This window comes from Tachysurus fulvidraco, chromosome 11 (assembly GCF_022655615.1).
Source record: "Tachysurus fulvidraco isolate hzauxx_2018 chromosome 11, HZAU_PFXX_2.0, whole genome shotgun sequence".
NCBI classification, from domain to species: Eukaryota; Metazoa; Chordata; class Actinopteri; order Siluriformes; family Bagridae; genus Tachysurus; species Tachysurus fulvidraco.
Window position 1 is genome coordinate 5,888,674 of NC_062528.1, and position 25,883 is coordinate 5,914,556.

Here is a 25,883-nt window from a genome sequence, read left to right on the forward strand (position 1 = left end):
GCAGGTTTCTTTAGGATGGGAATAACCCTTGCTCTCTTGAAAGTAGTTGGTACCTGACCAGATGCTATGGATCTATTGATGATAGTGGAAATGAAGGGCAAGAGGTCTTGTGAGATGGTCTGGAGCATAGTGGTAGGGAGTGGATCCAATGGGCAGGTGGTAGGATTGCAGGACTGGATGAGCTGTAAAATCTCTTCTGCTGCCACAGTTGAAAAATGTGACAATGAAGGTGTAGGGGAATCCATACTCTGAGATGTAAGTGCAGTCGGGGCTGAAGTGAAGGTCCGGCAGATTTCCTCAATCTTCTCCTGGTAGAAAGAAGCAAAGTCTTCTGCAGTCAGGGAGGATGAAGAAGGTGGAGCCGGGGGGTTGAGCAGAGAAGAGATGATGTTGTGGAATTTCCGAGGGTCATGTGAGGAAGCTTCAAGCTTTTCCTTGTAGAAGGAAGTCTTGGCAGAAGTCACATCTGAGGAGAACTTGACAAGAAGTGTTCTGTAAAAATCAAGATCTGCATCAAGTTGTGATTTCTTCCACTTTCTCTCTGATGATCTTAGCTCTCTTCGATTGTTGCGCAGCACATCTGAAAGCCAAGGAGCAGAACAAGAAGTTTTCTTGGGTTTAGTGAACATAGGGCAGAGGAAGTCCATAGTTGAGGAAAGAGATGAGAGGAAAGTATCTGTGGCTGAGTCTAAGGGTAGTGAGGAAAAAGACTTAGCATCAGGAAGGGAAGAAAGAGTGCCAGAAGCTACAGATGAATGTGAGACAGAGTGAAGGTTGCGGCGAGTAAGAGCGAGGGGGTGAGAGATAGTTTTAGGTAAGATAGGTAGAGTGATGGTGAAGGATACCAGGTGATGATCAGAGATGTGGAGTGGGGTAGCAGTCACATCTGTAGCTGGAGAAGGACGGGTGAAAACCAGGTCCAGGACATTGCCTCCTTTGTGTGTGGGGATGTAGCTGTTGAGTGTGAGGGAGAAAGAGTCGAGAAGAGACAGGAGGGAAGAAGAATGTAGCTTGTCAGAGGGGAGATTGAAGTCACCAAGCACTGTCAGGGGGGAGCTATCGGAAGGGAAAGCACTAAGCAGTGAGTCCATTTCTTCCAGGAAGTCTCCTAGGGGACCAGGAGGGTGGTAGACAACAATGATAACAAGGTTGATAGGAGAGGTAACTGAAATGGCATGAAATTCAAAAGAAGAGATGGGTAAATTAGAGAAGAGTAGAGGTTTAAAGCACCATTTCTTTGACAACAATAAACCTGTACCACCACCCCTGCCTGTTTCTCGTGGTGAGTGAGAGAAAGCATAGGCAGAGGATAAAGCATCTGGTGTAGCAGTGTTCTGTGGGGATATCCAGGTTTCTGTTAGAGCAAGAAAATCAAAGGAGTAATGGGAAGTTAAAGCAGAGATAAAATCAGCTTTCTTTACCGCAGACGGACAATTCCAGAGCCCACCTACCACTACTGTTTGAGACTTACACAACAGAGGAGGGTAGATGAGGTTATTGGGATTGTGACCTCTGCTTTGTGGATGAGAGCATCTGCGAGAGTAGGCCTTGAGTACAGAGATGGGTTTAAGGCACATATTTGTAGTCAAACAAGAGTGAGAATTGAGGTATGGTAGAATATATCAAAACAGTACTAGACACTAATGTTAGAGAGAGAGAGCTACTAACAAACCGGAGAACCTTCAATTTAAATAGGTAAGCCCTGCCCCCAATTCACACCTTAAGGGAGACTGAAACTACTCCTGATTAATCAGCCGAGAGAACAACAAAAACCAACACTATAAAAATCAACAATGCTATAGAATATAACACGATTCAAATCACACTACTCTAGAACAAAGTGAGTTAAGCAGATAGTATACAAAAGACAGGAACCTACTTTACCAGAAGACAATATAATCAAATGTAGAGAGTTAAAGTACCAAGGTCAGTAACAGTTTTGACTGGACAGACTGACTGAAAAGTGTGCCTGTGCAAAAGCAAAACCTTGTTTATTTAAGATATCTGTTATATATATCTTGCCAAGAAAAAAAAAGTTGGTAATGCATCAGATTCAAACAGAAGTAAAAACACATCAGAATCAAGAAGCTTTTGTTTTTTGGAAAAAAAAACCCCAACAACCCTGATTCGAAATTCAAGGGAAATTTAAGGTTAAACTATTTCACAATATTCTTGCCCATATATAGGCTGAAGAAACGGGTCTCTCGCTCTCTCCCTGGAACTCTCAGCAAAGTCTGGATATAAAAGATACAAGTATAATACAGAAATATTAGAGACCAAAGTTTCAGCAAAAATTCAGCAGTGTAAATATAAATTATTGATCGGTTATTAACAACACAAGTGATTTGCACTTATTTTCAAATTACTTACCTTCAATTGCAATTATGCTGTTTTCCAAAGAAGAAAGAATTTTTTCCAAGGCCGCATAATTAGAAACTTTGAAAAATCTTTCACTGCTGCCAGCTATTTCTATCATTTCGTTTATTGCTTTTGAATTATTCAGGACCTCTGACCCCACCTGAGAATAGATTAGTGTATTAGTGCTATATTGTTAATGAACCCTTTATAACTCTCTATATAATATATTTTAAAGATGCATTTACACAGTCTTATTTTCCCAAAAAAAACCTAAAGAGGTTTTTGATATTAATCACATATGCTTAAAACATTTTTAAAGTTTCTTAAATATGAATTATCTTTGGCATTGGGGCAAAGCAATGGAATAAATTATTACAGCTTTCACTTTTTGGCCAACTGATGTTCTAACTTTCCATTTGAGCAGTATTTGTACAAATTATATAAAAATAAATGTAACAAGATTAAACTTTGGGTTTGGCAACCAAGTAGGAATCTAATACTATAGGATGCATATTACTAGTTCCTGTTCAATTTGTGTCACTAGAGACACGAAACATTATAAAAGTGTACACTTACTCCTATAGCATAGCGAGTAATCCCATTCATCTGTGGCATGTTCAAAACATCGCTGAGGTTTCTTGTATCTCCTACCATTTCTCCATCAGACAGTAGGATAATCATTTTTTTGCATTCTTTTTTGATCCATTTGAGGAACAAAAATGTCTGTGCTGCAGGTTATACAGGACAGAGATGCTAATAACTATAAGATGTGCTACGATAGACTGTTGGCAATTTATGCACTTTTGCATAAACTCATAATAATGAATGTTTGTGTTCGAGTACTTACAGAACATGGTAGAGTGCTGAGGCAGTCTTGGTGACTGCCCCAAGCTGTTTTATGTTCTTCACCTTATCCAAGGCATAGTTACTGTCATCATTTTCTTGTAGAGAGAGTTCTGTTCTTATGTCTCTCCCAAACTGCACTATTGCAAAGTTGCACTGAGGACAAAGAGAAAGAGAGAGAGGGAGAGAGAGAGAGAGAGAGAGAGAGAGAGAGTTTATCATTCATATAACTTTATCAATTATATGTAAACCGTTTAGTTTTGTCTGTGTTGATGAAGATAATTTATCCAATTCCAGACAGACATAATGATGTTTTAGTACTTTATACTTTTCTTTTTTTTCATTATACAATTTCTTCTAACACACTAATGCAAAAGACATTTCATATGGTCCTTAAGACTTTTGCAGTAATTCAATTCAATGACATCTTACTTGTATGGCACTTTTAACAATGGACATTATCACAAAGCAGCTTTACAGGAATGTAAACATTTAGAATATAAATTATAAATGTTAAATTCAAATTTATCCCTAATGAGTAAGCCCGAGGTGTCAAGGAAAAACTCCCTGAGAAAATATAAGGAAGAACCTCGAGCAGAACCAGACTTAAAAGTAAACCCATCTTCAGTAGTGTTTTCCTTTTTCTTATTTTAACTAGTTAAAAATTACAGATACACTACTATATTTTAAATGGTTTGAAAGGAATAAAATGGTAACTATTGTAGTGTCTGTAGCACCCTAAATTTCAACATCTACTCCTCAATTAACCGATGAGCAACCCAGTTTTACACACACACCTGGCTCCAGAATGTCTGGAACCTACACAAAGACCAGATAACCCCATGCGGCCCTAAACGACTCATAGGGGCCCTAAACCAGAACACACACACACACACACACATACACACACACACACACACACACACACACACACACACACACACACACACACACACTCACACAATGAGACATTCCTTTTACTAATAAAACCCAAGATAAGGTACTCTAAGGTTCTCATTTTTATAACCCTTTTTGTAATGTGTTCTTCTTTTAGGGCTTGCCTGACTTAAAATTATTTGCTCCTTAATTTCCTGACAAGGGTGTATTTTATTCATGTGTCAGAAAACAACATTGTATTTTAAAATAAGTTATACTCTAATTACTGATCTGTGTATATAATGTACTGCTGCCTTTATACCGTCATTACCCTTCATGTTTAGTATCCAAATGACCACAAAATTATCGGTTACTCATTTTTTTCAAGCACTGGTGTATTTTATTTGAGCACGAAAGGTGCCATACCGTCTTAATATACCCTGGATCAAACTTTAAAGTCATCTAAAAGTTTGATAGCTAAACCACGCCCACAGACACCTGAAACAAAGGGAGTTTTTCCCTCCAAAATCCTGACCGAAGTATTGGTCATCTCCCCAAAGATGGGTAGAGTTTGCTACCTTTAAATTGTCAGAAACACCACTAATCCGTGGTCAGACTTCAGGAACAGCTTCAAGACGACTCCATCTTCCTTCAAAGAAGTTCCAGCAAGCTTCACTTCCAAGAACGACAACTGCTCTGATCTTCAGGAGAACTTGGAAAAACGTCTGACCCCACCCTAACTGACTTTTCAGAGATTTCTCTGTTGCATCCGGACTCTTGTGCAGTAAGCCAATGCAAGTAACCGTTTCCTTTACCAACCAATTTAGATGCGTAATTTTAAGTAGGAATCTTTCATTGAATCTTAAGGTGAATTTAAGTTTCTGTGACGATTTCCCAGTTAGGGTGTGATTGATTTTTGAGTCTAAGTTTGCCATTCCTTTCCTTCCTTTCTCTAGTTTCTTCTTTCCAGTCTCTTCCTCCCTTTCCCCAATTTTAATTTCTTTTGTTTTATTTTATTTTCATTTTCGTTTTCCCTATTTCTTTTGTTTGTTTATGTAGTTAGTTTTATGTTGTGTTTGTCTCATTCATTAAATGTCATAATTTTGAGCCACAGGTGATTTGTCTCTGAGTATCGCTCACAAATTAAGGTACCTGCAATATCTGGTCTGAACTACATGCTCTATTAAGGTAATTTAATTTAAATTACGGCATACAGTAAAAGGAAAGCGAATCTTTCTTGGCCGGGAAGATACCGCCTTCATAGAATTAATAAAGGTTACACGGCCTGTTCGCCGGACGAACAGACCAAATAAGCGTAACGTTAATTCCAGTACCGTTAATTTCAACTTAGGTTAAAATATTTGGAAGTCACTATAACACGTTATAGTCGCTTATAAATATTTACCTTGCTTCGCGAGCCAAAATCGCTACATAAAATGGTGGAGAATGCAGGCGTGTTGTTCAAACTTTGCTTTGTGAGCTAACTCAGCGTCAATTTACTGGTGTTGATTTACTGTGCGCTTGTGGTGAGATAGGTTGCAACGTAGACTCAGCTAGAGTGATCACTATTTGAGTTTATTTTATTTGTTTATTCCTTTATTTATTTATTTATGAGTCACGATTAATCGAAAAAAAAGAAAAAGAAAAGAGAAGACTTAAACTGCAGTCATAATATTAAGAATCCCTTGTAAAGACGAAGAAATCTCTTTACTGCACATTTTAATATTATCAAGATCAGCTGTCGGGATGAAGAAATCTCTCCATAGTTCGATTAAAGATTGATTTGAGCGTTTTCCTCTTATCATCTTTTAAGGCCTTGTATTTGTATCGCTGTTGAAGTCATTGCGTGTTCCAATTTCGTTCAACCAGACGATAGCACTCCTTTAGGTTTAACCATCAGAGTAGCTAACTGATGCGTGCCTAATGCAGATCCAATTATAAAGATACTGCTGACCGGTTGTTGATTGATATGTAAAAGGAGTCCCAAACCTTGATCAAGTAACGAATAAGAACAGCGAAGAAACCCTGTTCTTTTGTTTATCTATTTATTTGGGGGCAGCGAAGAAAACCTGACCCACCCACTGTGTGTCGTTGAGTAGCAAAAACTGTTGAATTTGTGGAAAGGAGAAACCTTTCCTCAGTTGTTAAACTGTGATTTGAGTAGTGTAACTCTTATCAGCTAATTCTTAAGACCTAATCTTACATATCAACAGCGAAGGAAACCCCGTTGACTATATATACTTCTATTTTACCTTTATTATTAAGTTTCGTCCTCTCAATCTTACAATTTTATAGAGGTAGCAAATAAAGCCTGCTTCCTTAATTTGAACCGGTCGAAATAAGGTCGCATGACGCGTAGGGTCGAGACTAATCTTACCCCAAACGTTATCAATCACACCCACTAGTGAAATGATTTAGGGCACCACACTTCCAGATAAACACCAAGGGATAGGTTGTTAAGTAACTAGTATCTTTACAAGCAGCCCCCACTTCTAACCCCTATATTCAGTGTGTGTGAACTATCTCTCTCTCTCTCTCTCTCTCTCTCTCTCTCTCTCTCTCTCTCTCTCTCTCTGCCACCTGGTTTTTGTGGTTGGCCCCTTCAATTTTATTTCATTTTTATATCTTCGTTTATTATTCTTTGTTATTCTTAATTTTTTTTAATTATTTCCCTTTTTATTATTATCAATTTTGGTTGTTTTTGTTGGTCCCGTTTTGTTTTATTACTATTAGTAGTAATTTCTTTTACTGAATTTCTATGTTGACGTTTCGTTATCTGCTTTTATTGTTTTTTTTATTATCACTATTTTCATCTCTCTCTTTTCTCCCTTCTCATTTATTTGCTTCCCACTTCCCCTCACTTATTTGAAATGAAACTTTAAACAGAGGGTGAAGCTAAATTTAAAATTCAGTTTCAGCTATTTAGTTTCAACTTTATAACTCTTTCCCGTCCAGGCCTTGTCCTGCTCTATCACCTTTGTGTTGTGAGTTGATCAGTCTATGTTCATTCTATTTAGTTGAGGTGTAAGGTAAAGACCTAACTGGGAAATCATCACAGAAAAACTTAGCAATTTAAAGTAGCCAAATTTTTAGATTACCCATTAGGCAAATTGAGTGGACAGCACGTTCTCGCCTATTAGCGTAGGCCACCATTATTGTAAGAACTTGCATTGGCCCTTGTCTCAGTCTCTCTTCGCCAGTGAGCCAACATGTCCAGACCCTCCAGCCATGAGACACACCGGGATCAGCTAGAGACCTGGTTGAACGCCATGACGGGTACCTTTCTACCCGAAACTGCTGCTGATCTGCAACACCTGAGCCGGGAACAGCTTGATGACAACCTGAGTGCAGTGATGTCTCATAACCCAGCACAGGACTATAGCCACAAGGAGCTGGCCAAGATCTTCGGAGCACTGACCTACAACCTCATCGCCCAGACAAAAATGGAGGAAGAAAAAAACTCTCCCCTACAACAGGATTCATTGTCATTACAGATCCAACTTGGGGAGGCTCAGAGGAACCTGGCACAGGCTCACGACCAGCTAGACCAAGTCCAGGCAGGGACTCAGAGCCAACGAGAAACGGCAGATGAAGAGGACACAGAACTGCAGGAGAAAGTAAAAGGACTACAACAGGACCTGACTGACCTCCGCGCAGACACAGCACGCAGAGAACAACAGGAAAAGGACACCCAGGAGGAACTCCAACAAGCCAAGGCCCTTCTGATAAGAGCAGAGACTGAACTTAAGGACAGAATTGCCAAAGCTAAGGCATACGAAAGGCATCTGCAAAGTGGAAAAAGGAGGAAATCAATGCCCTGTGTCAAGAAAGAACTCATTTAAAAGACGAACTTGACATAACTCACAGAGAACTAAAACACACATATAGATTACAAAGGGACCCTGAAAAGGAAAGGCTCAACGTGGAATTTCCCTTAACCAGTGGACTCATACCCCCAAAACAAAAATCGACATTTCAAAAGGGGGGTGAGGAATTCCGACCCGAGACCTCCCCAGGGTGGGAGACTTTTCAAGAAACCCCGCGTTCCAGTCACAGGGTCACCCCTAAGGAATTGGACAAACTGGCTAGAAACATCCCTACTTTCACATCAGACCCGGCAGGAGGCTATGACATACATGCCTACCTGCAAGACATTGATTTTCATTCACAGACGGTAGCTAACATCACTACACGAGACCGACTCTAACTCCTCAGGATCACCTCCAGCCGCGAAGTCCACCTTCCTGGATCGGCAGCCAGACAAGATCAAAGAGAATTACCAGCAGCTTCAAGAAGCCCTGATTAAGGAATTCTCTGACCCAGAGTCAGAGCAAGAACTGTTCACTGCCCTGGACCTAAAACAGAGCAGACATGAAACCACACAAACTTATTACAACAGGCTCCGACAGGCCTACTTCGGAGCGCGAAATGAACCAGGAATGGAGGAGGACTTAAACTTCAAAACTTTTTTCCTCAGAAACCTTCACCCTGCTGTAAGTCACCACCTGGGGGTCCTGGCCTGCCCACGGGAAATGTCCATCCATCAGCTTTGAGACTTAGCCCGGAAAGCCTATGCCAAGCAAAGGGGGGGAAGCAAATGATCGACATCACCCCAGTCGTCACGGCCCTCCAAACATTGTCCCGGCTGCCAATCCCGTTATACCGTCATTACCCTTCATGTTTAGTATCCAAATGACCACAAAATTATCGGTTATTAATTTTTTTCAAGCACTGGTGTATTTTATTTGAGCACGAAAGGCGCCATACCATCTTAATACACCCTGGATCAAACTTTAAAGTCATCTAAAAGTTTGATAGCTAAACCACGCCCACAGACACCTGAAACAAAGTGAGTTTTTCCCTCCAAAATCCTGACCGAAGTATTGGTCATCTCCCCAAAGATGGGTGGAGTTCGCGACCTTTAAATTGTCACAAACACCACTAATCCGTGGTCAGACTTTCGGAACAGCTTCAAGACGACTCCATCTTCCTTCAAAGAAGTTCCAGCAAGCTTCACTTCCAAGAACGACAACTGCTCTGATCTTCAGGAGAACTTGGAAAAACGTCTGACCCCACCCTAACTGACTTTTCAGAGATTTCTCTGTTGCATCCGGACTCTTGTGCAGTAAGCCAATGCAAGTAACCGTTTCCTTTACCAACCAATTTAGATGCGTAATTTTAAGTAGGAATCTTTCATTGAATCTTAAGGTGAATTTAAGTTTCTGTGACGATTTCCCAGTTAGGGTGTGATTGATTTTTGAGTCTAAGTTTGCCATCCCTTTCCTTCCTTTCTCTAGTTTCTTCTTTCCAGTCTCTTCCTCCCTTTCCCCAATTTTAATTTCTTTTGTTTTATTTTATTTTCATTTTCGTTTTCCCTATTTCTTTTGTTTGTTTATGTAGTTAGTTTTATGTTGTGTTTGTCTCATTCATTAAATGTCATAATTTTGAGCCACAGGTGATTTGTCTCTGAGTATCGCTCACAAATTAAGGTACCTGCAATATCTGGTCTGAACTACATGCTCTATTAAGTTAATTTAATTTAAATTACGGTATACAGTAAAAGGAAAGCGAATCTTTCTTGGCCGGGAAGATACCACCTTCATAGAATTAATAAAGGTTACACGGCCTGTTCGCCGGACGAACAGACCAAATAAGCGTAACGTTAATTCCAGTACCGTTAATTTCAACTTAGGTTAAAATATTTGGAAGTCACTATAACACATTATAGTTACTTATAAATATTTACCTTGCTTCGCGAGCCAAAATCGCTACACTATCTTGACCAGTATTTTCCCAATATACTACAATGGTTTATATATTGTTATACAGGTTTATACACTTATCAAATCATGAGCTTTTATTATGTTTTGTCCCTTACTTACACTGAAACATGTTGTCCAAACATTTTTCATCACGTTACTGATAAAGTCTTTTGCCCTTACAAAATCGTCCGGCTCAATGCTACCAGAGCCGTCCAGCACAAAAGCGATCTCCGTCCCTGCATCTTTACATAAACACAAGTAGCAAAAGAGATTTAAAAAATACATATGACTTAGATGCAAATCCAAACTGTAGTTTACTGACATTCAAACTTATATTTACTATCTTTTGTTGTATAATCTGTTCATGGATTGCTTGACAAAATTGAAATACTCTGAGCAAAGTCTGGATATAAAAGATACAAGTATAATACAGAAATATTAGAGACCAAAGTTTCAGCAAAAATTCAGCAGTGTAAATATAAATTATTGATCGGTTATTAACAACACAAGTGATTTGCACTTATTTTCAAATTACTTACCTGCAATTGCAATTATGCTGTTTTCCAAAGAAGAAAGAATTTTTTCCAAGGCCGCATAATTAGAAACTTTGAAAAATCTTTCACTGCTGCCAGCTATTTCTATCATTTCGTTTATTGCTTTTGAATTATTCAGGACCTCTGACCCCACCTGAGAATAGATTAGTGTATTAGTGCTATATTGTTAATGAACCCTTTATATCTCTCCATATAATATATTTTAAAGATGCATTTACACAGTCTTATTTTCAAAAAAAAACCTAAAGAGGTTTTTGATATTAATCACATATGCTTAAAACATTTTTAAAGTTTCTTAAATATGAATTATCTTTGGCACTGGGGCAAAGCAATGGAATAAATTATTACAGCTTTCACTTTTTGGCCAACTGATGTTCTAACTTTCCATTCGAGCAATATTTGTACAAATTATATAAAAATAAATGTAACAAGATTAAACTTTGGGTTTGGTAACCAAGTAGGAATCTAATACTATAGGATGCATATTACTAGTTCCTGTTCAATTTGTGTCACTAGAGACACGAAACATTATAAAAGTGTACACTTACTCCTATAGCATAGCGAGTAATCCCATTCATCTGTGGCATGTTCAAAACATCGCTGAGGTTTCTTGTATCTCCTACCATTTTTCCATCAGACAGTAGGATAATCATTTTTTTTGCATTCTTTTTTGATCTATTTTGAGGAACAAAAATGTCTGTGCTGCGGGTTGTACAGGACAGAGATGCTAATAAATATAAGATGTGCTACGATAGACTGTTGGCAATTTATGCACTTTTGCATAAACTCATAATAATGAATGTTTGTGTTCGAGTACTTACAGAACATGGTAGAGGGCTGAGGCAGTCTTGGTGACTGCCCCAAGCTGTTTTATGTTCTTCACCTTATCCAAGGCATAGTTACTGTCATCATTTTCTTGTAGAGAGAGTTCTGTTCTTATGTCTCTCCCAAACTGCACTATTGCAAAGTTGCACTGAGGACAAAGAGAGAGAAAGAGAGAGAGAAAGAGAGAGAGAGAGAGTTTATCATTTATATAACTTTATCAATTATATGTAAACCGTTTAGTTTTGTCTGTGTTGATGAAGATAATTTATCCAATTCCAGACAGACATAATGATGTTTTAGTACTTTATACTTTTCTTTTTTTTCATTATACAATTTCTTCTAACACACTAATGCAAAAGACATTTCATATGGTCCTTAAGACTTTTGCAGTAATTCAATTCAATGACATTTTAATTGTATGGCACTTTTAACAATGGACATTATCACAAAGCAGCTTTACAGGAATATAAACATTTAGAATATAAATTATAAATGTTAAATTCTAATTTATCCCTAATGAGTAAGCCCGAGGTGTCAAGGAAAAACTCCCTGAGAAAATATAAGGAAGAACCTCGAGCAGAACCAGACTTAAAAGTAAACCCATCTTCAGTAGTGTTTTCCTTTTTCTTATTTTAACTAGTTAAAAATTACAGATACACTACTATATTTTAAATGGTTTAAAAGGAATAAAACGGTAACTATCTTGACCAGTATTTTCCCAATATACTACAATGGTTTATATATTGTTATACAGGTTTATACACTTATCAAATCATGAGCTTTTATTATGTTTTGTCCCTTACTTACACTGAAACATGTTGTCCAAACATTTTTCATCACGTTACTGATAAAGTCTTTTGCCCTTACAAAATCGTCCGGCTCAATGCTACCAGAGCCGTCCAGCACAAAAGCGATCTCCGTTCCTGCATCTTTACATAAACAAAAGTAGCAAAAGAGATTTAAAAAAATACATATGATACAAATACAAATACAAACTGTAGTTTACTGATATTCAAACTTATATTTACTATCTTTTGTTGTATAATCTGTTTTGTCATTGCTTGACAAAATTGAAATACCTTCATCTTCTTCATCATCATCAGCAATTGTGTCATTCTCTTCAGCTCTTCTCTTCCTCGACTTGTCTAATTACAATCATTTACAGTATTTAAAAATACATTAACAGTAAAAATATGCATAATATATTCTTAATTAGCATTCATTTTTACTATTTAGTCAGATTGTTTACCTTGAGACATTCGACTGGCTTGATATCTGTTGTTGTTGTTGTTGTTGTTGTTGTTGTTGTTGTTGTTGTTGTTAGGATTTGGATTCTGCAGCTCTAAAACTAATATGGTGTATTATTATTAAGTGAGGATGAGTGTGAAGTATTCTGACTAGAGAATTTCTTGTTATTTAGTGCAGACACATACCCAACTTAACAGGATAGATTTTGCTCTTTTCCTGATCATCAAATATAAATGTACAGTTTCCATTGAAATACTCAGTCGATGAATTCCTTGTCCGAACTTGGTTACAAACCTAAGTGTTGAGACAACAGACCTTCATTTACGGTTCATTTGCTTTTCTAGAAATTTTCAGTTAAAATCAACCTGACTACCTGACAATAATAAATGGCTGAGTAACAACTTCTACATTGGAAATAAATAAAGTAATTAATTGATTTGTCTAATTTTGGGCTTTTTTTTGTACCAATGTTTTAATGATGCCAAATAAAAATTTAGTAACTGATTTGTCGTGTTTTAGATAATAAAGTGCCTCACGGAAGGAAAGCAGAATTACAACAAGAGGATGGCTGCTGGGGAAGTCTCTATTGTTTGTCGGAAATGTGTGTGGTCAGATTTATGACTAAGAAAGGTCAGGAGTGACGGCAGATGGCTGCGATCTATAGGGAAAAGAAAATTCCCCAGAGACTTTTAAAGGACCTGCTACGGTCCTTTATGTTTGTCTCTGTATACAGCTACAGCTTTTTGTGCATAGTCTACACAACATTTATTTATCAAGCTCCAGATCAGCACCATATCATCTCTTTTCATAGTCACTTCATGAGGGAACTTGACAGGGTGCTTAAAAGAGACGTTGTTATGTCTAACGCCTTCTGCAAAGGGAAACTGTGGTTTCACACAGAGAACTAGACGTGTCATCAGGAGCAGACAGAAAACTCACACACAATATCATACATCAGTTTAAATCAGTTTAAAAAAATTATTATTCATATATTTCATTTTGTGATTGAAAATATGAAAAAAAAAAATACCAGAAAGTGCTCCTCATCTTCCTTCAACCTGGATGCTACAGATGCAATTGGAGTCAAGCCTTTTGTTACGTCTGTAATTGATTTATTAGAATACATTTTAATTACATTAAAGTATTGCAGTGTGAAAATATCATGATAATGTTACAATAATTGCAGGTAAATGTTACTTAATAAATAGTGTAATATACGTATAAGCATGACTGGCCTGTTTTTAAAATACATATGAGATAGACAAAGAAAAACTTTACCAGAAATATTTATACTGGAACATTTATTCTCTTTGCATCTGAAAATGTCTCCAGAGGTTGGAGAAGGAACATAAAGTCTAAAAATAAATGAATAAATAATAAATATAAATATATATATAAAAGCACGAGTTATTTTCACTCACTTCTGATATTTCAGAGACTTTGGTTAATAAGCATATTAAACATATTTTGCTATTTTAAAATCTTTGTGAAAGATACTAACCCATCCTGTGACTGAATAATGGTTTGGCCAAACAGCGGGTCATCGTTTTTAAAATTGCCCACTGGCTCAGTGTATATATTGAATCCCAATGCTGTGTAAATCTCTGTGAAAATATATTCAGAGAATAAAAAAATAAAGCCTAGTACAGAATAGTAACAAATGTAAGAAACTCTTCACGCTTGGTTCTGTTTTAATCAAAAATCTTAGATTTTATCTGTACCATGTATAATGTGAATACGTCTTAAACGTGTAAGATGACCATAGAGTAAGCTAGAAAAGAGACATACCTGTTATAAACAGCACAGCTGCAAACATCTTGTCGAGATTGTTGAATAACTTGTAAGCTACTATTGTCTGTTAGATTGTCAGCACATAAGTTTCTGGTGTTGTCTTCCATTCCTCAGTCTGAACACACCGTCACTCCTCCCACCAGCTGCTGCCTGAAAATTTGATTTGTGTAATGACTGAACTTGAAGATTCTGCCATAATTATAGCACTTGAGAAAATCTTCCTGCATGTTTTATTTTAAGCACAACAATAGGTTTTCAAATCTAAATTCTGTAATATTTCATGTCTTGACCCAGAGTAGACAAATTATGTAATTTGTAGACTTTACATGTTCCGGTACATGTTAATTCAGGACAATCCTGGTGCCAGCTGTAGAAATATTTGTGCTGTTTTAATGTTAATCAAACATACTACTATACAACTTTAGGTATAAAAAAGTGACCTATCTTGTATTTTAGAAAATACAGTGGGATTTCAATTTCTATTAAATATCAAGAATACTTTTAATGGGTTCAGTGTAGGGATGTACCGATCCGATATTTCGGATCGGTATTGACGCCGTTCCAAGCATTTTGAGTCCGAGTCGTGGTCATGGGCGTCGGAACCATTATATATGAGTGGGACAGGACCCACCCACTTTTTAAGACCAATAATATTGGACCCACCCACTTTTACCGTCTCTATTCAGCCCATAATTTTTTTTAATTACTTTTCAGAGCGCCGCCAGTCAAATCCATTCTGCTTGAGGAATGCCCTAATAAATTAAACTCCATTCGGCATTTTACCTACATTAATTGCATTAATGTAAATAAATATAATACATTTTATGGGAAATATGTTGCACAACCGCCTGCGACAGACAGTAAGTTTGCTACTGCATTAATACATTTTAAGGTTTCTTGGGTTTTCAGTTTTCATCCAGTAATGGGCATTTTTGTATTTCTTTGCCAGAAACAAATAAATCTTAATAACTAAGCAAGTTGTATACATTCTTTAGTTTTAAAGGTAGAAAAGAACACAGATATCGGATCAGTATCACATGGAAGGTTGCTTATATCAGGTAACATGGAGGGGAGTGACGACATCTCCACGCAGACTCTCCACTGGTGTACTACAGGGCTCAGTACATGGTACTCTTCTTTTCTCCCTGTATATTCACTCTCTTGGTAAAGTTATTTGAAAATACTTGAACTAGCACTCTCTCCCCTGTTTGTTGTATGTGTGTATTTAATATAAATAAATAACTTTGAACAGTGTTTTAGACTCATGGTATCATAAGTCTGTAACTTAGTGTACCAGAGTAATGTATTCAATGACGTAAAACTTAAAAACTTGAGACTTAAAAACACTTTTGTATGTCGCTCTGGATAAGGGCATCTGCCAAATGCTGTAAATTTAAATGTAAAGGTAAGAAATACATCCTGACAAACAGCGTTCAACAGTAATTAGCAAAGCAAAGTGATGTTATACTGTAGAAAATTTCAAACTGATTTACATTCATTTACAAATATTGGTGTTTTTACCATCCATTCCAGTGATTTTTATTTCCAAAAAAAGACAGTGTTTTCTAAATCAGCATAATTCAAAATCTGAAAAAAAAATCTGTCTTCACTATCAGCTATTTCTATCATTTCTTTTATTGCCTGTGGTTTATTCAGAACCTCCATCGAAACCTGAGAATAAAACATCACTGTATTAACAAAGGCAATTATTCTTTCAGAAAATGATAAGTGAAGTTAACCATATTGTCAGTTCAACCATATGTAGCTGATGTAGTAAATAGTGAAATAAAACAATGTTTCTCCAGGATCATGGTGTTACATAGAACAACACAGAGCTAAGGATTTAAAATAAGTTGTACTAGCCACATAAAGTGCTTCATGTGTAACCTAGTGCAAACAGTGCAAGACAAAAGAGAAAACAGTCAGAGAAAACACAAAGCAGTCAGAGAAAACACAACACTACAAGACAATATACAAATTTAGCGCCAACCAGTGTGCATACTGTATATTATAAAGCACATTTAGCAAAACTATGTAAACTCTGTAAACAATGACTGTTCAAGTAAACATATATCCTTACACTTATGTTATAGCAGCAGTTTGATATTTTAAAACAGTTTGGAATATTAAGCATAGTAAAAACACAGTTTTAGAATTTTAATAATAAACAGGCCAAAAGCAGTAATTACTCTCTTTGTCTTTAAGGCCTTTAGACAACATTATAACATGATAAACATGATAACATTATAAATATTAGCTAAATTAAAGTGAATTTGTACCAGTTGATTGATTTGTTACAGATTTTTGATTGGTCAGGATTATTATTATTATACAGGTTAAAATAAAAGAATCTTATCATTAATATAGACCCAAAAGTATACTGGCTATAAATAAAAAAACAAGGTTGTGTAAAAAAGTATTATAGTATAATTGTTGGTGGTAAAAAGGAGATCTGCAAGAAAGAAGCCTAGTACTTTATGGTTTCTCTCTAACCTGACAAGTATTTTTTTTTGTCTTATTAATTTCCAGTGAAAGTAAGGCAACAACTGTTTTTATCTGTGTAAGTGGTGACAGGAAAAATATGTCCCACATGATTAAATGTAAAAGCATATCAAAATAATGATCAACCATATCTGTTTGATCCTTTTATAACTGTTGGGAAAACAGAAATGTCAAACACATGATCAGGGGAATGAAAATCATTTAGCAAATATAACGCAGTGTTTACACTCAGTCCAATTGTGAATATGAAATTATTATTTTTTAAATTTTATTTTAATCTGCAGACTAAATTTGCTATCTTTGGTATTGTGTACATCTTACCAAATTTTCTTTTTTGCAATTCTACGTATCTAAAGCATTAATTAGTTACATTCTTAAATAAGACATATGAAATTAAATGTAAAAAGACTGTATGTGGCAACTGAACAGCATTAAATGATACATGTGTTACAAGCATAATAATAGATTATTTTCTATGCTTTTCACTAGAGCTATGAAATTGTAAGTGTACACTTACTCCTATGGCACAGTGAATAATCCCCTGCATCTGTGGCATGTTCAAAACCTCTCTGAGAGTTCTTGGAGCAACCAGGATCTATCCATCAGACAGTAGAAAAATATATATATTTTTTGTTCTTTCTTAAGCCACATGGAGGAACAAAAACATCTGTGCTGCAGGTGGTACAAGGACAAACATGCTACAAGGACTTTGTAGTATGACATGCTGTAAACTTTGATAGACTCAGATGTCATTCATTAAAAGTAAGTCTTTTGGTTTTGAGAATGTACAGAACACGGTAGAGTGCTGAAGCAATCTTTGTGATCCCATAAATCTGTTTTATGCGCTTAACCTTATGCAAGGCTCTGAGAAGGTTGTTATTTTCTTTGAGACAGTTCTGTCCTGATGCGTCTTCCATACTGCACTAGTGCAAACTGGCACTAAGGAGAGAATTGTACATATACAACATGTATATACATTATGTACATTCATACTACTCAACATACAGTACTGTATACACTGTTCTACAGTACTGCTTGAAGGTTTGTGAACCCTGAAGATATGGTCATTATTTTAGCATAAAAGTTTTATGACATTTTCAGCTAAAATCCAATTTATTATTGGACACAATTAATGAACCCAAACAAAAAAATATACAGTACATTTTCATGTGTGCAATAATATCTGAACACTTTCAGTCAATATCTCTTGGCACCTTAGCAACAATAACCTGGAGTAAATGTCTCCTATACCCACTTATCCATTTCTGATATCGGGATCTATAAGATCAGGACTATTGTGTACATTTTCCAAAAAAACAACAACCTTCTTTCTTAAGCCATTCTTTGATCGTATTGCTTGAATTCCTTGGATCATTGTCATGTTGAAAGAACCTCATTTAGCCAAGTATTAATTTCTTTCCAGATGACATGCTATTCTGTTCAAAAACCTATTACTATACCTTAGAATTCATGGTGTCTTTAATGATGTACAGTATCTGGTACTGACCCATATCTTTAAATTTTCACCAAAATACCCTACTGTTGCGATTCGGTTCTTTATTCTGGATGGAATTCAGATTGTTATTTATATTTTAATTGTCATTTTTGTATAATTCCATTCTTTTTTAAATAGTGTACACATGAGAAGAAAAGCAAAGAAACAGAAAAACAGAAAAGGACAAAGATGTACCACCACACCGGTTCCCCATCATGTCCAAAGCTTTCACACTCATCCATCACCATGGGAGCAGAGGGTCACTAGAGGGCTTGAGAGATGCACAGATAAAACTTCTGGGAAGGTAGCAAAATTTCAAGAAATAAAATTCAATGGGCTGCCATACACTGCAATAGGAAATAAAAGAATAATAAGAAGTTGATGAAGGAGAAGAAAACATACAATCAATAAGAACACGCTAAACACCGATTACCGGTCCCTAATTATACAGCAGCAGTCTTAAAATTGATTTGTACAAATTCTGTGGTTTACCTTCAACTCCAAGTATGCTTCTTTCCAAAAAAGTGAAAATGTTTTTTTTCAAGTTGCCATAATTAGAAATCTGGAAAAATCTGCCTTCACTACCAGCTATCTCTGTAAGCTCTTGTACTGCCTAAGGATTATGCAGAATCTCCAGCCCAACCTAAGAATAAAACATCAATGCAAAGCAAACCACTGGCAATAAACCAGGCCAGACTCGGTATCATCAGGAGAGAGCTTATGGATTGAGATTTCATCGTTAAATGTAAGGCCAGATTATTTATATGTCCTTATTATCCTTATGGAAAATCCAGTATGGCTACCTGAATGTTCAATGGTTATTTACTTATTTGTTTTGTAAAACTACTGCAAGTAAAAAAAAAAATTACTTAAACCATTTTCATGATACTTAGATACATCTGTAAACCTACCAATTTACTAAATAAGAATCTAAATTGAAAATGTGGCATGTTAACAGTTCTTTGTAAATGGGACATTGCAGCTTCAGACACACCAGATTAAAGAACCAGAGTTAAAACCAGAAAGTAAGTTACCACAGAAATGAGATAAATGAGAACATGGACACTAGAAAACAGAGGCATGTAAGTCACATACATAAACCTTCACAAATAGTGGAATACAGGGGTATAAATAGGCATACCCATTAGGATTATATAACAATATATCTTCATATATAAGCTAAGCCTCAGTGCTTAGCTCCTCAGTGTTTGCACTGTTTTTGTTAGTTTTTCCTGTGTCAAGAAAACCCGATCAGTTTCACCAAGGATGAACTTCTGAACATTCGGCTGTACACACCAAAAGATCTTTTACCGGTTTTTGATTATTCAGACGTTTTGCTGAATATTGTAGTTGGTGGCGCGGCTGCGCTGTTTAAGTGCTTCAGGAAGCGCAGATGGAGAAAACGCACCGGTGCGCTCATGAAACTCAAGACAGCGCGGTTTAAGAAAACTGCTGCCTAGCATCCATCTGGTGAATCTCCGCTCCCTATCCAACAAAACGGGCGATCTCTTTTTGCTCACCCGAACAAACAAGGATTTTCTCTCTGCTTCACGGAAACCTGGCTGAACAGATGCCATTCCGGACAGTGCATTAAGTCTGCTGGGCTTTCAGCTCTTTAGAGCGGATCGCGACGTGATTAACGGGGAAATCGCGCGGTGGCGAGACACGTTTTTACACCTAAAATTCAGTTCAGTGAAGATGATGTGTGCCAGGTCTTTAGGAAGATTAATTGAAGAAAGGCACCAGGCCCAGACAGCGTTTCACTAGCCTGTCTGAAATCCTGTGCTAATCACCTATCCCCCATCGTCACACGGATATTCAACAGATCACTGGAGCTGTGTGAAGTCCCCTCATGCTTCAAAAGCTCCACTATCATCCCCGTTCCAAAGAAATCCAAAATTACCGGACTAAATGACTACAGACCTGTGGCCATGAAATCATTTGAAAGACTGGTGTTGGCTTATCTGAAGGACATCACTGGACCCTCTGCAGTTTGTCTACAGAGCAAACAGGTTTGTGAATGATGCTGTCAATACTATGGGTCTACATTATGAGATGAGACTATATTATGTTCTGCAGCTGGACAGACCAGGGAGTTATGTGAGGATCCTGTTTGTGGACTTTAACACTATCGTCCCATCACTCCTCCAGCCCAAACTAACCCAGCTCTCTGTGCCCTCTTCTGTCTGTCAATGGATCACCAGCTTTCTGACAGACTGGGAAAGCTCAAATCCAGCACCCGCACCATCAGCACTGGCACCCCTCAGGGTTGTGTCCTTTTCCCACTGCTCTTCTCCCTTTACACAAACGACTGCACCTCTAATGACCTCTCGGTCAAGCTCCTGGAGTTTGCAGATGACACCACACTGATCAGCCTCATCCAGGATGGTAACAAGTCTGCCTACAGACTGGAGGTTGAACGGCTGGCTGTCTGGTGCAGTCTCAACAACCTGGAGCTGAACACGCTCAAGACAGTGGAGATGATCGTGGACTTTAGGAGGAACCCCCCCCCGAAGTGGGACATTCACATAGACTCCATTGTGAAAAAGGCCCAGCAGACTGTACTTCCTTCGCCAGCTGAGGAAGTTCAACCTGCCACAGGATCTGCTGAAACAGTTCTACACTGCCATTATTGAATCCATCCTCTGCACCTCTATTACGGTTCGGTTCAGCTCAGCTACCAAATCTGAAATCAGAAAACTACTACAGAACCTTGAGAACCAGAACGACCAGACATAGGAACCGGTTCTTCCCTCAGGCAATCCATCTGATAAACACTTAACATACACGGAACACAAACTATTCTCACACACTATTATTTAAAACATATACTATGTATATTTCAATTGAACGTTTCACACTTGTACATTTGTACATACAAATTGCCTATATTGTATATTTCAATTGCTCATTTCACACCTGTACATTTGTACATACAATTTGTCTATATTGTATATGCCATTCTGCTACACTGTGGAGCGTCTGTCACTATAACAAATTCCTTGCATGTGAAAACATGCTTGGCAATAAAGCTATGATTCTGATCATTTTGAAAAGGAAAATCAATGCTTGTTTCATAATTATCTCAGCATTTAATACCGTCAAACCTTCCAAGCTAATAACCAAACTTGCCTAACTAGGACATTGCAAAGATGAAGTCATTCTTAACATCAAAAGACATGGAGACTGCAATACATGCTTTTATTTCATCCAGGTTAGATTATTGTAATGTACTGTACTTGGGTGTTTCACAGTCCCTATTGTCTCATCTTCAACCTGTTCAAAATGCTGCTGCTTGGTTGTTAACTGGGACAAGGAAGAGGGAAACTATCTCACCAGTGATGATCTCTCTTCACTGGCTTCCAGTTAAATTCCATATTCATTTTAAGACACTGCTGTTTGTTAAGGGTCTCCATGGATTGGCTCCATCCTATATCTCCTTCTACAATGTAATTTCTCTAGGAAACATGGTTCCTTGCCAGGTCTTCTCAGCTTGCCCTGTGCGGTGTGATTCATCCAGCCTTGTTCCTGTTCTGCCCTGCCTGGTTTGACTCTGTTTGTTTCTGGTTTCTGTCTTCTTGCCTGCCCTGTATTACCCTGCATGCCTGTGTACCGGATTATTGGACTGTTTTTCACTCTGTGTTTTTGCCTGCCCTGTATTCTTTGCCTGCCTCTGTACTGGATTACAGACTGGTTTTTACGCTGAGTGTTTGCCTGCCTTGCCTGATTATTGTGTCAAGTTCATTAAACACTTTTATTATTTACATCGTCGTCCTGCATTTGAGTCCTCTTTTCTGGCCCACCCTGATAGTACCATTTGGCCAGTTATGTACTCAGCAGACACACCAGACCTGATGTCCCTCCTCGGGAACATGGCCCAGACCACCACAGCCCATAACTAATCTTTCGGAGGACACCAATGAACCAGTCACCTCTGCACCTGTGACTCTCGAGCCTTTCAGCCCCTGCCGTTTCATCTCCAGCCAGAGAGCCACATCTGCCTCACACTGAGCGTTTCTCTGGAGAACCAGGAATGTGCCGGCCGTTCCTTATGCAGTGTGCAGCCATATTTGAGTTACAGCCCTCTGTTTTCCCATCAGATCGCTCCAAGTTGGCTTATGTTATCTCACTACTGACCAGCCAGGCCAAACGGTGGGCAACCACTGAGTAGGAACGCCAGTCAACTCTCTGCAAGATTTTCGTCTCCACCACTCCCCAACATGATACCACACAGTCACTCTTCGAGACATCTCAGGGCAATCACTCCGTAACTGAATATGCAGTGGACTTTCGGAGGGCTGCGGCAGATAGTGGATGGGGCCTCATTGCTTTATATCAGAGGTATTCAACTAAAATATAAAAAGGTCCAGTTAGAGAAAACTTTTTAAAGCAAAGGTCCGGAAGACCATAATGTCTAACTAGTTAGTGTGATATATATTTAAGTAGCCTAGTAATTGTATCAACATCTGCAAGCAATCAATACCTGACTGTCAAATCAAATAAATTCAGTACAATTCAAAAACTTTTTGACAATATTTATTGTCACGTAAGATAGAACTGAACATATGTATGATTGTAGATATGTATAACGTTCTCTCATTAAATAAATAAAAATAGGGCAACATTTCAATATAAGAGAAGATAAATAAAATGTGAAAATTGTGTAAAGTGCTTAACTTTCCATTTTCAAATTTCCATATATCGCAGTGAGAGAACTGAGCTCTAGCTTGGTTTGGCAGAGTTTTAATCCTAGGCTTGAATGGAGTCAGGGCCACTCTCATACACGTGTGGAGGTGCTCATTGGTGACCCTGGAACGATATTTAGTTTTGATTATTGAGTTTGGATATATTTGTTCAAAACCTGTATGTTTTGTCTCAAAATGTTTTTTCATATTGCCACTTATCAGGTCGCGGTCGCGAGAACGAGCCACCACCACTAGGAGGCGAGAGTGCATCAACTTCATTGTAACTTCATTGTAACTTTTAAGCATTAAATCCTCTAAATACATGGTTAAATTATATACTGTTTGAAAGCTTAGACTCTCAGAATTTTATTAAGCGCACACACAAAGCATAATATGATTTATAGTAATTTAACCATTTGATAGCCACTTGAACTAGGTGGCGCTAGTTCGGTTTGCTTGCTCACCTTTAAACGCTGGTCTTTAAATTTCCCTTTCTTCACATTGTCACTAATGTTAATGTATTTTCCAAAACAAATGCTTGTAAAAAATCCCCAAGAGTCCAAGGAACTGGAATATGTAAGCCTTTTAATCCAAAACGCTTTGCTCGTCTCACAAGAATTATGTTTCTGACCGGAAACTGTAAACAGCGGTTCACTTCCGTCCTTTGTTCGACTCCTACTTCTCATTGGAGGCTTACAAAACGCGTCAGATTTGTAGTCGAGGGTCTAATGAATCAAACAAGCCCTCTCATGAGCCAACCAGTGCCTGTGGTGCAGAGATAGGCAGCTAAGAAGCCAATGAGGTCTCTCCATGCTATGTGGGTCACCCTCCCTTTGACTGACAATTGCTCCCTCCAGTAGCGATTTGATGTTTTGCGAGCATCATAGCTCTTTAGCCAATAAGGAGACGATTCCAACGAGATGCAACATGATACATCTGGTGAGGGCAGGCTGCGCAGTGAGCATGCACATATTAATTTCAACTTTATTGCGCAATTCTTGAACTTTTCACACTCTCACGCCTCAGGGTGTCAGTTTGCAGGTCTTTTTTCACAGCAGACTTCTAGGTAGAGGGGGTGTCTTTGTTATAGGACTTTTGAACTAAGCATGCGGTCTTTTTATACAAAGTTATACAGTAAACAAATAAACAAGAAAACATGAACGGACGGACATACCCGTAGAAAAATATTCATATAAAATAAATTTTTGAGTCTTTTGACTTCTTTTTTTTTTGGTGAAAGTCAAGACATGTGGCTATGACTCTCAGTTGTTTACCTACCATCATTAAATACAGCAATGTATGTAATCAGTTTATCAGGTAAACAACTCGGACAGAAATAAAAATCCTCCATTCTAGCCTCTGTAACTCTGTGTCAGTAACTAGAGACTCTTCTTTCCAATGAGACCAGGCCCACCTCTGTGTGTCAAAGTATATGGGAGCTGTACCACTTTTTAGGCGGGTATGTCATCTAGGCGAAAATCATGAAAATGGGGGGGGTGACAGGTAATTAATAAGTGCCATGGTTTCTGTACATATGAGACACACTGGTTTAGTGTGAAGTGGGAAGTATGAACAGAAATGAGTTTGTCCATCCTGGAGTAAATGTTTTCGCTGTACACTTTTCTTTTTTTGGAGAGCACCATTTGTTCTTTATTCTTCCTTTCTCCATCTCACTCGTCTGTTTCTCTCCCCTTCTCCGTTTCACTCATCTGTTTCTCTCCCTTTGTTTTCTACATGTCTGTCTTTCTTGAATGTGTAACTTTATGCTAATTCTCTCTCATCTGTCTAGCACCGTTGATTCGCAGTGTTTACTTCAGGAATGCACAGAATTGATTGGCTGAGTGTTATAACGTGGGATGGCTTAACTCGCATGCAATTGGTCTGTGCGTTTCCATTACCACTACCGTAAAAAGCTGCACCGGATAAAATAGAAGTGTTCTGTCAGATTTTAAAGCATAACCTTTTGTTTTGGCTGTAGGTCCGGGTCCGTATTGGACAGCTTCTGGGTCCAGACCCGGACCGCCTGTTAGTGACCTATGCTTTATATGATGCCTTCAACAGGGGTTTGTCAGCTGAGGTCAAGGATGAGCTTGCTGCTCGCAAACTACCTCCTGAACTGGATGATCTGATCACACTGGCTACTCGCATTGCTCTGAGAACACCGCTCCGAAAGGGTTTCCCGCCGCTCATAGTACCCCAGCACCCGTCCTCCCACTCCACGCTCCCCACTGAGTTCTTCATTACAAGGTACAGTTTCAGGAGGTTTTGGTCCCATCCAGGGCATGGAAATCGGCCGGTGACACCTTTCACCCACAGAAAAGGAGAGGCGGCATTCCCAGTGACTTCGCCTCTACTGCGAGGAGGCTGGTCACATGGCTCCTTCGTGTCCAGCAAAAGGCTTCCTCCAAACCAGTTCTCAAGATTTGCATCTCTGTTAACCATCAAGACCACGGCCTGGCAGCCTTCATCTGGAGTAATTGGCCAACCAGCTGGGCATCGAGACTGAGCCCTATATATCTGTTCTTCAAGTCTGGGCACTGGATGGCCACATCTTACACAAGGTCTCACGTTGTACCCAACCTGTACGCCTGACGGTCACCAAACATCACCATGAGTGGATAACAATCCTGGTAATATCATTGCCGCAAGCGCCCATTATGCTGGAATAACCCTGGCTTCAGAAACACAATCCCCACCTGGACTGGACTGGCAGCCATATCTTCATATATTAAGTGCCTTGACTAGGAACCCCAGACTCAGCATCCAGTCCCTGAGGAACCTCCACCAGAACTCAGTTCTGTGCCTCTGGACTACCATGACCTGGGAGTTGTTTTCAGGAAGACCAGAGCCTCCATCCTTCCACCATAATTGGCCCTTCGTCTGCACCATTGACCACCTGCCTTGGACTACTCCCCCTCGTGGCCATTTACATGGATGACATTCT

The 25,883-nt window shown here is 38.3% G+C and overlaps 1 protein-coding gene across 1 annotated transcript; it reads right to left on the reverse strand.

Moving 5' to 3' along the window:
• Positions 1–1,969: 1,969 nt before the first annotated feature.
• Positions 1,970–14,394, reverse strand: itgae.1 (integrin, alpha E, tandem duplicate 1). Its single transcript, XM_047820876.1, has 16 exons — positions 14,255–14,394; positions 13,968–14,070; positions 13,745–13,821; positions 13,497–13,567; positions 12,652–12,760; positions 12,468–12,566; positions 12,298–12,363; positions 12,026–12,147; positions 11,215–11,366; positions 10,942–11,095; positions 10,379–10,526; positions 9,960–10,081; positions 3,206–3,357; positions 2,935–3,086; positions 2,371–2,518; positions 1,970–2,234 (listed from the first exon to the last, which is right to left on the reverse strand). The coding sequence occupies exons 1-14, from the start codon at positions 14,280–14,282 to the stop codon at positions 3,020–3,022; spliced, it is 1,470 nt and encodes a 489-aa protein (XP_047676832.1). The 5' UTR covers positions 14,283–14,394; the 3' UTR covers positions 1,970–2,234; positions 2,371–2,518; positions 2,935–3,019.
• Between the last annotated feature and the right edge of the window lie 11,489 nt (positions 14,395–25,883).